This window comes from Sphaeramia orbicularis, chromosome 18 (assembly GCF_902148855.1).
Source record: "Sphaeramia orbicularis chromosome 18, fSphaOr1.1, whole genome shotgun sequence".
Lineage (NCBI taxonomy): Eukaryota > Metazoa > Chordata > Actinopteri > Kurtiformes > Apogonidae > Sphaeramia > Sphaeramia orbicularis.
Genome location: NC_043974.1, coordinates 2637468 through 2650600, shown reverse-complemented (window position 1 = coordinate 2650600; position 13133 = coordinate 2637468). Strand labels below are relative to the sequence as shown.

The 13133-nt window shown below is 39.9% G+C and overlaps 1 protein-coding gene across 1 annotated transcript; it reads right to left on the bottom strand.

Annotated features, from left to right (window-relative positions):
• Positions 1-2421: 2421 nt before the first annotated feature.
• Positions 2422-4204, bottom strand: LOC115438936 (piggyBac transposable element-derived protein 4-like). The gene has a single exon (XM_030162829.1). It carries the CDS (start codon positions 4202-4204, stop codon positions 2477-2479), a length of 1728 nt encoding a protein of 575 aa, XP_030018689.1. The 3' UTR covers positions 2422-2476.
• Positions 4205-13133: the final 8929 nt, after the last annotated feature.

Here is a 13133-nt window from a genome sequence, read left to right as displayed (position 1 = left end):
TGAGCCCACAGTACTTATAGCAATGTAAGCCGTGGTTTCACGCTTGGCTCCTGCAACTGAAATAGAACTGCATGGGGATCATTCATCTTACGTTGTCCCGGATCCGTACCGTACTGTCTTCTTCCAAACCGGGTCCGGGTCTCGGGGTCATCAGTCTCAGCAGAGGAGCCCGCACAGCCCTGTGCCCACACACATCCACCAGCTCCACACATAGAATCCCTCCAGTGTGTCCTGGGTCGGTCTGTTCCACGCACGGATCCTCCAGTTTAAATAGAACCCATGTGGATCACTCATATTAACGTGGTCCACACACGCACGCACGACTGATGCCTGTCACTGACTTACATTGGTATCACTTCTGTGGGCCCAGATGCCCCCCCCACCCCACCCCACCCCACCCAAAAAATAATAATTTAGTCCTCTTACTTGCTAAATTTTTCATTCACAAATGTCAGTTCTTTAACACAAAACCAAATATTTATTTTTTGAAAGATGTTGAACTTTATTTAAAGCTGTTCGATAAATCTGGAAACAAAAAGGCTGTAAAAACCATCAGTATTTACTCTGATTTGGACATTGTATTATAGTGTATTCCCCCTGGCAAACTTATGTTATTTTCTTGTTGCATACATTGTTTGTATACTCTACTTCATTCAATAAAGATTGAATTAAGAAAAAATAAACTTCTGTGGGTTCATCACATGATACCATCACAGATTTGAGGTCAGAGCAGTGGCTTGCATTAGTGGGCTGCTCACTAAAATGACATGCTGACTTCTGTTCTTTTGTAGTTTTACCCAAAAATCGAAATTGAAAATCAAGTTTTTGGAGGAAAAAAATCTGGATTTTTTTTTTTTTTTGCCAAAATCGTGCAGCCCTACTCATAAGTTAGTTGTGAAGACATCAGAGAGAGAGAGAGAAATGCATATGTTGCAGTACTTAAAGGAGAAGTCCTGCCCTCTGCTCTTAGAATTATCCCCCCCTCTGCTCTTATGTATTTTTCCCCCCCACCACATCACCAAAACATGGATGAACGTGTCTCATTTTTCTATCGAGAAAAAGTTATATCGCAATTAGGGATGTAACAATTACCAGTATAACGATAAACCATGGTAAAATTCCTGACGGTTAGTATTACCATTTAAATTGTAATTATCATGATAACCGTGTTTGATTACCGCACTTTCAACACAAAGTTGATATGGAAAATGGTCAAACAATGGCTATAATGTGCCATCTTTAATGCACATTTGTATGTTTGATGTGTACCAAGTGCTATATAATTAGGATTGAATGATTAGCATTAGCAGGTGGCTTTGCTATAGGTTAGTTTAGCAATGGATGTTAAAAAAATACAGAAGCTTTCTAGGATTGGCTAGTGCGAGGGAATGATTAAACTGATGCACAGAATGCAGTGAAAACCAGGAAACATGAGTTGCAAGTAAAAGTGGTACCATGTATTGACAAAATAATATTTACAATGTGTACAAAACAAATTAAGGTTTGATCAACCAGTTATTGTGTTCTTTTGTTTAGAAAAACAACTTTATAATTCTTAATTTGGGTGCACCTTAAAGAGTTTCAATCTGATGGATCTTTTTTTCTGTTCTTCCAAATGAACAAATGAAATAACTTTCACAGGTTTACGATCAGTTTCAGTTCAATAAAGGAAAAAAAGTCAGAAGTCCACAAATCCAGAAAAAAGTAGTCCGTGTTAGTTTGGGGGGGGGGGCGGGGGGCGGAGATGTCAAGACTCTAAAATTAAATAAGGGAATTGGGCCGGCAGTGTGTGTGTGTGTGTGTGTGTGTGTGTGTGTGTGTGTGTGTGTGTGGCGCAGGAGTGAGCAGAGGCCCTGGCCTACTATGATGGTAGATCAGATCAGTTCAGCAGATTCAGGTTCTTCTTTTTGTTCCTAGTTGCCATCAGGCTTTCCAATCACCAGGAAAAAACCTGTCCTGACTAACACAAGGCCAACTTTAACTGCATTCATTCTTTGATAATGTTAATCAAACCAAACACATTCAAATAAATCACAAATCTACAGCTGTATCCAGTTTGGACATCAGATTCAGTATCCAAGGTTATCAAAAGTGCATAATTTCACTTTAAATATACAAAGCGTAATTAATATTACCAATGCATGGTCATTTTTGTCCATAGTAAACAAACAGGTTTTATCGATTACGAATAGCACTTCCGGTTAACCCTTGTATTATGTTGAAAAAAAATTACATTGATTATGTTGCGGGTCATTTTGACCCGTACTGTGTAAATCCACTCAAAACAGTCAAAAAAACTGGTTAAACCAATAACAACTTTATTTCATACTATATAAACATTTAGAAACAAGACATACAATACATTTTAAATTCCAAGACTAAATTTAAGAACTATTTTGTTAAACTTTTCATCTTCACAAACACATTTTTTTTCATTTAACTTGTCCATTTTTTCAGACTTTCAATGCTCAACATTTCAGTGTTCTCGACATGATGGGCAGAATGTAACTGTGTGCTTTCTGCAGATGTAATTCTTGCATTTCACACAAGAGGTAGTTGTTTCACTGTCCTCTCGGGAGGAACATACCTGGCATCTTTTTCGCTTCTTTACACCTGTATCCACTGGATCCATTGCAGATTGGTTGGATGATCTGAGCTTGACCTTTTCAATGATAGCTGCAGCTGCTGGGGATTGAGCTGGCCTGGCTCGCCTCTGGATCTTGGGAGTCACAAGTGCTTTGCCGAGTTCTTCCAAGAAAAGTTGACGTCGGTACAATTTGCTGGCATTCCATTGCTGGTTGATTTCAGTCCACAGGACATAGGCATTGTAAGCAGACACGTCCACGATGTTGTAGAAAATCACCAAGGGCCAACGGGCAGTCTTGCGCTGACAGCTGTACGTTGCTGTGACTTTGTCCAGATTGTCAACTCCTCCTTTGGTGGAGTTGTAGTCCATGATCATTTGTGGCTTCATGTCTTTTCTTGTGCTCAAAGATGCATCTTTGTGCATTGTGCTCATTACAAGAACATTTTTGTTTCTCTTTGGGCAGTATGAAACAACTGTTGCTGTCTCAGTGAAAACAAATATTGAGGAATGCAAAGGTCTGCCCTGCATCTTCAGAATTTTGCTGGGAAGTTCTGGCTTATTTCTTCTGACTGTTCCCAACATAGTCAGCTTTCTTTTCTGCAGTTCATCTCCAAGGCGGTAGGATGTAAAGAAGTTGTCACATGTGATGTCATGACCTTGCAGCCCTTCACTCATTTCCAGCACCACACGCATCCCCTGATTCTTCTCAGATGCTCCTCCAGGAAGCTTCCCAGTGTACACTTGCATATTCCATGCATAGCTAGATTTTGCATCACAGGCTACCCATATTTTGATGCCATACTTGGCAGGCTTGTTGGGCATGTACTGTCTGAAAGGACAGCGCCCCCTGAATGGAACAAGGCGCTCATCTACAGTAACATGGGGACCAGGATTGTACAACAAAGGTAAAATTTCGACCCATTTATCCCATACATCTCTGATTGCAGCAAGTTTATCTCTTTCACGTCGACCAGCTCTGGTGTCACGGTTGTCAAATCGGATCACACGAGATATCATGTGAAATGTCTCCAGAGACATTGTTGCTCTAAATATTGGCCTTCCATTCTCTTCATTCCGTAAACTTGCAGTTGCTTCTCCCTTTGACCTGTACACTCCAGCTAATACCAGAATTCCGATGTAAGCATGCAAGTCAGTCTGATCCAGTGGCTTCCATTTTTCTTGATATACACGCCTCCCCTCCATGTTTGTCATGTCCAGTATAATCCTTTCTATTGGTGGGGATATGAAAAGCTGAAATGCTGACTGAATATTATCAACTCGTGTAACAGCAAATCTTGTAGGACCTGGAGTCATTTTGATGATATTGGAAGATGACAGTCTGCCTTGGCTTTGTTGTGGTGATGTTGACCATTTTATATTACCATCTTTAGATGTCCATGTCCCCTCTGTGGATGATGATTGCTGCGTTTCTTGGTTTTCATCTGATGGAGAGACAACAGCAGACTCGTCCTCTGAATCATCCTCATCATAGGAAAATCGACAATCTGGATCATCAATAACATTGTCCTCTGTCTCTGAAATCTCCTCCTCTGCATCACTGTCCCAGTTCAAAATCTGTGATAAAGCTTCTTCAACAGTAAACCTTCTGGAGCTCATTTTGGTGTGTTTGTCAAAGAGATGACATGAGAAAAGTGACAAGGACAAGGGAGAGAAAGTTCCTACTCTACATACACCTGGGTCTCTGGGTCTGAATGGCTCTTCAAAGGGAATCAAAATACAAATAATTGGGCAATCAAAATAAAGTACATCAAAGAGACATGTTTATTTTAGATCTGAGCAGCTACTTACCCACATTAAAGTGTCCGGGTCAAAATGACCCATAACATCATCTTTGTATACAAACTCTGCACAGACACTACACTACACATCAAAGTGTCCAGATTTCACACACAAGTTCATGACCTTAGATGAGGAAAAGTCACAAAATTTCACGAAGAAAAAGAAAGGATAACCAGTAGTTTGATCAACCCAAAAACTGAAATGGGTCAAATTGACCCTTAACATAATACGAGGGTTAAGTATGCTAATGCTAGCAGCTACGAAGCTAACGCCAAGCGCTAATGCTAAGCACTAACGCAAAGCGCTAACTAGCGTCCGCGGCGCAGTTAAATACACCAAGTCCATGCATTTTACAGTCATATACACATGTTAGTCAACATCTAGCAGTGGCAATCAGAGCAGTGCACTGAAATACAAAGGACAATAGCATCAGGCTAACGGCAACAGCAATATACCTGACCAATTCAGGAGTTCGGTTCACTTCTCCCTTCTTTTCCCTTTCACTCGTCCTCAATAGACCTCTAAAACTGTAGCGGAAAACACTTCTATACATTAAACTGTCCAAGAATATAAATGTGGTGCAGATTAGTGGTTAAACAGGTGAGTATTTAGCAGCTCTGTGACTCCATGTTTTCTGTCCACTCCACAGCTCACTCTACCGTCTTCTCTCTCTTACTTCCTCTTCCTGTTGGCTCTACTTCCTGTTTATGCCTCAGCCCTGCTCTGATTGGCGCTCTCATCTCGCGATACCATGACTTGATGATGATTTACAGATATATTCATTATTATTACATATTACCCCTCCGTCTCCTACTAAATTAAACAAGGATTAGTTTCCTGGTGTGTCCATGTTTTAACGTCCGTCAACATTCTTTTTTTTTCTTTATTCATATAACTCCAGTTGCAGAAAAAGGTCTTTCCGTTGCAGTTTTGCGTGATATACCATTTGCGCTATGCCTGAAAAAAACAAGAGTTTTGGTGAAATTGTGGTTTTTCCAATTAGGCAAATTTTTATGTGCAAGTTATATTCACACACTTTGAGGGTCCGCCCCAGTAGTGAACCTGCGCTGGGTGAAATTCTCTGTGCACTTCGTCATGTCTGAACATAAACGCAGATGGACAGACGGTCAGTGTGTTCCTTCTGTGACGTTTTCACCGGTGGAATGTTGAATGTGTAACGCTGCGTATGTGTATCGTTCCGTGTAGGAAACACATGTTAGCGTCTTTGGTTCTGCTCTTAATTTACTAGACTGTATGAGACTGGTTTGGACAGCCTTGACCATTAATTAAGCCTGACATTTAAAATTGCAATTAATTGTAACACCATGACATCTTTACAACCCTAGTAGAAACAGTTTTTAACAACTTTTACTGATTTTTCTTGATTATTTAGAGACAATGGATGATGGCTCTGTTTTCTGCTTATGTGTGTTCAGTTGTGTAGGTCAGGGTTCTCAAACTCCTGTTCTTTCAGGTTCCACATTCAGCCCAGTTTGATCTGCAGTGGGCCGAACCAGTCAAATAAGAACACAATAACCTATAAATAATGACAACTGCAAATGTTTGTCTTTGTTTTAGTGAAAAAAACAAACATTAAATTATGAAAATACTTACTTTTATAAATACTATATAAAAACTATACTTTTAATAAACTATCCAAACATAAAGATGTGAATAACCTGAAAAAAACTGAAATTTCTTCAGCAAAATCCGTGTAATTTTATCTATCTTCCTCCACTTCTCATTAGTCCATGTGCATTCTGGATCAGATCTCCAAAGACACTAAACACTGAGGAACAGGAAGAAAAGAGTTCAAACTGGACTGAATTTAATACAGACATTTCAGGTTGGGCACATTTGTTCAGGTTAGTCACATTTTATTGGTACAGGAGAGTTTGGAAATGTCAATATTTTCATAATTTAATATAATTTTTTTTGCACTAAAACAAAGAAAAAAATTAGAAGTTCAAGATTTTTTTACTAAATTTAAGAATTTTTTTTTGGCTTAATTCAAGATTTTTTTTACTTAATTGATTTTTTTTTTTTTTTTTTTTTTTTTTTTTTGCTTAATTCAACATTTATTCCTTAATTCGAGCATTTTTTTTTTCTTCTTAATTCAATTCAAGACTGTGGAATTTTTGACTTTGCAAAAACATCCCATGGGTCAGATTGGAACCTTTGGGGGGCCGCATTTGGCCCCTGGGCCGTATGTTTGACATCCCTGGTGTAGGTGTTGTATATTATGACTGTATGGATCATAATTCATTGCATGTTTTATTGGCAGCTGCCTGGAAACCATATTGTGTCTGAGGGACATGAACATTTTAGTCGACTCTAAATATGCACATATTCATACTGTATTGCTCATGTTGGTGTTGTTGTTTTTTTAATTATTTGGCTAACCTTGCTATATGGTGCTGGATTGGTCTTTTTGTTTTGTATGTATTTGTGTTTGTTTGTTTGTTTTATTATATGATTATTAGATATACATCACTCATTGTATAGTTTGTATTAATGAACCAAGGGCATTTTTTATTTTTGTGCTATGACATGGTGTAAAGCAGGGTTCTCAAACTCCTGCTCTTTCAGGTTCCACATTCAGTCTGATCTGATCTGCAGTGGACCCGACCAGTCAAATAAGAACAGAAGAACCTATAAATAATGACAACTACACATTTTTGTCTTTGTTTTAGTGCAAAAAACCCCCATCAAATTATGAAAATACTTACTTTTAGAAACTATCCAAACAAAAAAGATGTGAATAACCTGAAAAAATGAAATTTATTTAGAAAAATCAATGCAATTTTAACAATATTCTGCCTCTACTTATCATTTCTACATGTGCATTATGGATCAGATCTACAAAGACACTAAACACTTTTCTTTAAACATTTCAGGTTGGTCATATTTGTTCAGGTTATTCACATTTTATTGTTACAGGATAGTTTGTAAATGTAAATATTTTCATAATTTAATGTTATTTTTTGCACTAAAACAAAGACAAATATTTGAAGTTGTCATTATTTATAGGTATAATGTAACATTATTTTTTCCATCAAACCCAGTAGTAAATCTGCAGTCATTCTTTTTCATCTGTTCTTCTGCTGTTATTATTTGACTGTAGATCAGATTGGTCTGGATGTGGAACCTGAACTAAAATGAGTTCCACAGCCTGGACTGTGGAAGTTTTACACTTTGTAAATTCATCCCAGGGGTCGGACTGGAACCTTTGGGGGGATGCATTTGGACCCCGGGATGCATGTTTGAGACGTCTGATGTAAAGTTTAGATGTGAAGAGAAAAAAATACACGATCATACATTATGATAATTATAATGTACATGTACCATGAGACCAATATAACACATAATAATAATAACACTAAACAAACCCACCGCTGACCGTTGTAAATACCACTGGCCCACCCCTTTGGACCTTTAACCCTTTATTATTGTGTTCGTTCTGGATGAATTGACAGATTATGTGAACGTGAAAGTGAAGTGGTGACATGTAAAACTTATTAAAGGGGTTTTTTTAGTGCAAAAAAGGGAAAAGTTTGGACATCTGACATGCAAATGTGTGTCATTTTACTTCCAAAACTGCAGCCAGTAATCAGTGGCTGTTTGAGCTGTGATTCTGAGAACAGACTAAAGTAATGCACTGTAAAATACTTGAAGATGATGGCCTTTTCTATTTAAATAATTACTGAACTTACTGTGGATGATGCAGAACTACTGGAATATCTGTGGTAAAAGTCTAATAAATGTGTCCATTTGTACTTCCTGGTATATGTTTAAATACATTATTCTGTCTTTGTCAGTAGATGGATTTGTCTGGGGGCATTTGGGTTCAGTGTTCAGGAAATGAAATGTGTAGATGTATGTGTTGTGTGTCTCCATGTACATGACTTTATACTGGGTAAATAAAAAAGAACGTGAACTCATATGATTTATTTATTTATTTATTTGCACATCATAAAACGGCAACAAAAAATTAAAGCAGCAAGCGGCATCTAAAGGCCCTGACCACGGGCATGTGCAGTACAAGTATGTCCATCGTTCAGCAGGTGGCGCTCTAGCACCAAATTTTATGTCATCTGATGAATGGGTGTAGGCCTGAGAGATTGACAATTGACTCAAATTTGAGGCAAATCAGTGTTTGTATGTCTGAAATGAACAAATTTTTGCATAAGTAAATCTGTAGGGGGCGCTATGGAGACAAAATTCAATTTCTTACATTGAATGGGTGTAGGTCTGGGAGATGTAGCACTGAGTCAAATCTGAGCCAAATCGGTGTTCGTATGTCCAAACTGAAGCAGTTATCGTAAAGGTAAAGTTGTATGGGGCGCTATAGCACCAAATTTACAATTTTTCTGATAAATAGACATAGGCCTGGGAGATAGACGTCTGAGTCAAATTTGAGCCAAATTGGTGTTCGTATGTCCGAACTCAAGCAATTTTAATAAAAAAAAAAAAAAAAGATGTAGGGGGCGCTAGAGTAAAAAATTTAAATTTCTTTTGATAAATGACTGTAGGCCTGGGAGACAGATGTCTGATTCAAATTTGAGCCAAATTGGTGTTCGTATGTCTGAGCTGAAGCAATTTTTGTAATGGTAAATTTTTGAAGAAAGTTTGCGACATCGTCACACAAAAACGGTGACACCGATCCCAAAAATTCAGCTAACTTTTGATGCCCCACTCCTCTAGATACTGTACACAAATTTTGAGCTCATTTGGCCAAACGACCAAGGAGGAGATAGTTAAAATACGACGTCAGCAAAAACGCTAACTCAGCATTTTGGAAATTTCAATCCAACATGGTGGACTTGTGGTTCGTTTAGGGGCGTGGCCATAACAATATTTTTTGTTTGTCTCCTGACGATGAATCTGTGTACCGATCTTCGTGGCTCTATGACAAACTTTACGTTGGACGTGGTCCCATTGACTCCCATTCATTCAGAGCAGGTGTAAATCTGTGGTTTGTGCACATGTCATGTACATGTTCTTAAAGGTCTGACTGTCGTGAATGTGAATATGTGTGAGAGTGGAGACAGCGGAGAAAGGCGACTGCGTCACTGGTGATTTGGTCCCCATGCGCCCACTGCAGACTCCGTAGGCCCTGCACCGGCTTTACTCGGCTCAGGCCTAAAAAAACAAAAAACATTCAAACAAGTCACATCATTGTGCAGGAGAGGTTCGAAGCCAAAAAAGGCTCATTTATATGAATACATCCACCACAAATGAACAATACAGAGAAAAAATGAAGTAAAATACAATAAAACTGTTGTGAACTAAATAAACTAAAGTAAAAACAATAAAAATGTAAATCCCATTAGAAATCATCAAATACAAATGATATACAGTTGTACATTTTTTCATGTATTCCAGTTCTTTTCAGATGCTTTTTAAATAATAATAAAGTAGATGTTGGTTGAAGTTCAGGTCGTAGATGATTCCACAGATGTGGTTTCACCATATTTTACAGAATACTGACAGAAGTTCAGCAGAACAGAAGATCAGATGTACATGGATATCATGTAGGATAACTGTGAAAAACAGAAGACAACAAAGAAATTCTGAAAAACTTTGGGAAGAATATGAGTCAAGTGACCATATTTGGACATGTAGACACAGGTCTGGTAAAACGTTCACATCAAAAACTGAGAGAAGTTTGAATTTTTGGAAAAGAGGAGCAGATGAGTGGAGTGTGTGTGAAAAGCTGATCATTCTGAAACATTTCTGTTGAATCAGGAGAATCTTCTGTAGGTCAGTGGGACAGGTTGGCCCCGAAACAACTGGAATAAATAATGGAAGGATAAATGAAACAATAATAAGAAGCCAAGAAACAGGAAGGATTTATCACTGAACGGACTCTGCTCCAAATGCAAACTGACCATGATTTTTTTTATAAACAAGATCAATGTGAGATTTACACTCAGTTTATCATCTGCAATAAAACCTAAAAATCTAATGCATGAAACCTGAGTTATTTCAAAGTTATTTATGGATATTTTGTTGGTTTCATTGTTATGTTTCTTATTTTTGTAACAAAATATGATACAATTCGATTTTTGGGTATTGAGAGGGTTTATTCACCTGAAACCCTCTAGACCAGGACAGTCAGACTCATGTTAGTTCAGTTAAAGTTCATCTGCAGTGGACCCGACCACTGTTAAGGCATGACACTAGGTGTGGACCCAAATGCAACGAGACTCTTGGATCAGTGGTCAAAAGGGATTTATTTAACAAAAAATTCAAAAGTACAAAAATGGATAAACAAAAAGAGGAAACACAACATGTTCTACATAAACCTAAAATAACCCTAATAAACTAAAAGGAAGTACAAAGTACTCTATAAAAACTAAAAGCCTGAGGTAGAGAACACATGGTTCCAGATACTTAACACTAGTGGGTCTTCACAAGAACACAGAAACAACGCACTGACGACAGACAAAGAGAGAGAGGAGAATATATGAGGGAGGCAGGATCACAAACAGGTGTGGACGATTACAGGAGGAACAGCAGGTGGAGGCAGTGATGGGATTAAGGAGGACGGAGACCAGACTGACAGAGCAGACACAACAGGAAGAAGACCACCACCACCAAAATAAAACAGGAAGACACAAAAACCCCAAAACTAAATCCACATAAACATCGACCCATGACAACCAGTAAAATAAGAACAGAATATAAATGATGTCAACTCTAAACTTTTCTCTATGTTCTAGAGCGAAAAAAGTAAAATTACATGATGAAAATGTTTACATCTACAAACTGTCCTTTCAAACAATGTGAATAACATGAACAAACTGAAAAAAATGTGTAATTTGAACACTATTCTGCCTCAGTTTATCATTTCCACATGTGCATTAGAACTGACAGATCACAGTGGATCTACAAACACACAATTTAATTTAACATTTAATAACAGACAGAATATGATTAAAACTGTACTGACTTTTCTTCACACATTTCAGGTTGTTCATATTTGTTCAGGTTATTCAGATATTTTTACAATATTATACTTTGTTATAGTGTAAATGCATGACAATATTTACATTTACAAACAGAAACATTTGGAGTTGTGAGTATTTATACGTTATTATGACCCACCTGAGGTTGAACTGGTCTGAATGTGGAACCTGAACTAAAAGGACTGGTCAGATCTTTGTGTTATTTTTGCATTTCACAAATTCATCCCCAGGACCGGACTGGACCCTTTGGTGGGTTGGACTGGACCCTTTGCAGGGTTGGACTGGACCCTTTGGTGGGCTGGACTGGACCCTTTGGAGGGTTGGACTGGACCCTTTGGTGGGTTAGACTGGACCCTTTGGAGGGTTGGACTGGACCCTTTGGTGGGTTGGACTGGACCCTTTGGTGGGTTAGACTGGACCCTTTGGAGGGTTAGACTGGACCCTTTGGTGGGTTAGACTGGACCCTTTGCAGGGTTGGACTGGACCCTTTGGTGGGCTGGACTGGACCCTTTGGAGGGTTGGACTGGACCCTTTGGTGGGTTAGACTGGAGCCTTTGGTGGGTTAGACTGGACCCTTTGGTGGGTTAGACTGGAGCCTTTGGTGGGTTAGACTGGACCCTTTGGTGGGTTAGACTGGAGCCTTTGGTGGGTTAGACTGGACCCTTTAGTGGGCTGGACTGGACCCTTTGGTGGGTTAGACTGGACCCTTTGGTGGGTTAGACTGGAGCCTTTGGTGGGTTAGACTGGAGCCTTTGGTGGGTTAGACTGGACCCTTTAGTGGGCTGGACTGGACCCTTTGGTGGGTTAGACTGGACCCTTTGGTGGGTTAGACTGGACCCTTTGGTGGGTTAGACTGGAGCCTTTGGTGGGTTAGACTGGAGCCTTTGGTGGGCTGGACTGGACCCTTTGGAGGGTTGGACTGGACCCTTTGGTGGGTTGGACTGGACCCTTTGGAGGGTTAGACTGGACCCTTTGGAGGGTTGGACTGGACCCTTTGGAGGGTTAGACTGGACCCTTTGGAGGGTTAGACTGGACCCTTTGGAGGGTTGGACTGGACCCTTTGGTGGGTTGGACTGGACCCTTTGGAGGGTTGGACTGGACCCTTTGGAGGGTTGGACTGGACCCTTTGGAGGGTTGGACTGGACCCTTTGGTGGGTTAGACTGGACCCTTTGGAGGGTTGGACTGGACCCTTTGGAGGGTTGGACTGGACCCTTTGGTGGGTTGGACTGGAACCTTTGGAGGGTTAGACTGGACCCTTTGGTGGGTTGGACTGGAACCTTTGGAGGGTTAGACTGGACCCTTTGGAGGGTTGGACTGGAACCTTTGGAGGGTTAGACTGGACCCTTTGGTGGGCTGGACTGGACCCTTTGGAGGGTTGGACTGGACCCTTTGGTGGGTTGGACTGGAACCTTTGGAGGGTTAGACTGGACCCTTTGGAGGGTTGGACTGGACCCTTTGGTGGGTTGGACTGGACCCTTTGGAGGGTTACACTGGACCCTTTGGTGGGTTAGACTGGACCCTTTGGTGGGCCGGATTTGGTCCCCGGGCCGCATGTTTGACACCTGTGATCTAGAAACAGACGACAGTTCTTCATTTGCTTCTCTAATCAGTGGATTAAAATTACATTTTCATGTGGTATAACCAAACGTGTCGTCAGCAAACAAAAGAGGCGGGACATTTTTACAACCCATAGGGAGATCATTCATGTCAATCAAAAAAATCCCACATCATGATGTGATCCCACATCAGAACGGTTGTCCTGGTTCTGCAGGAA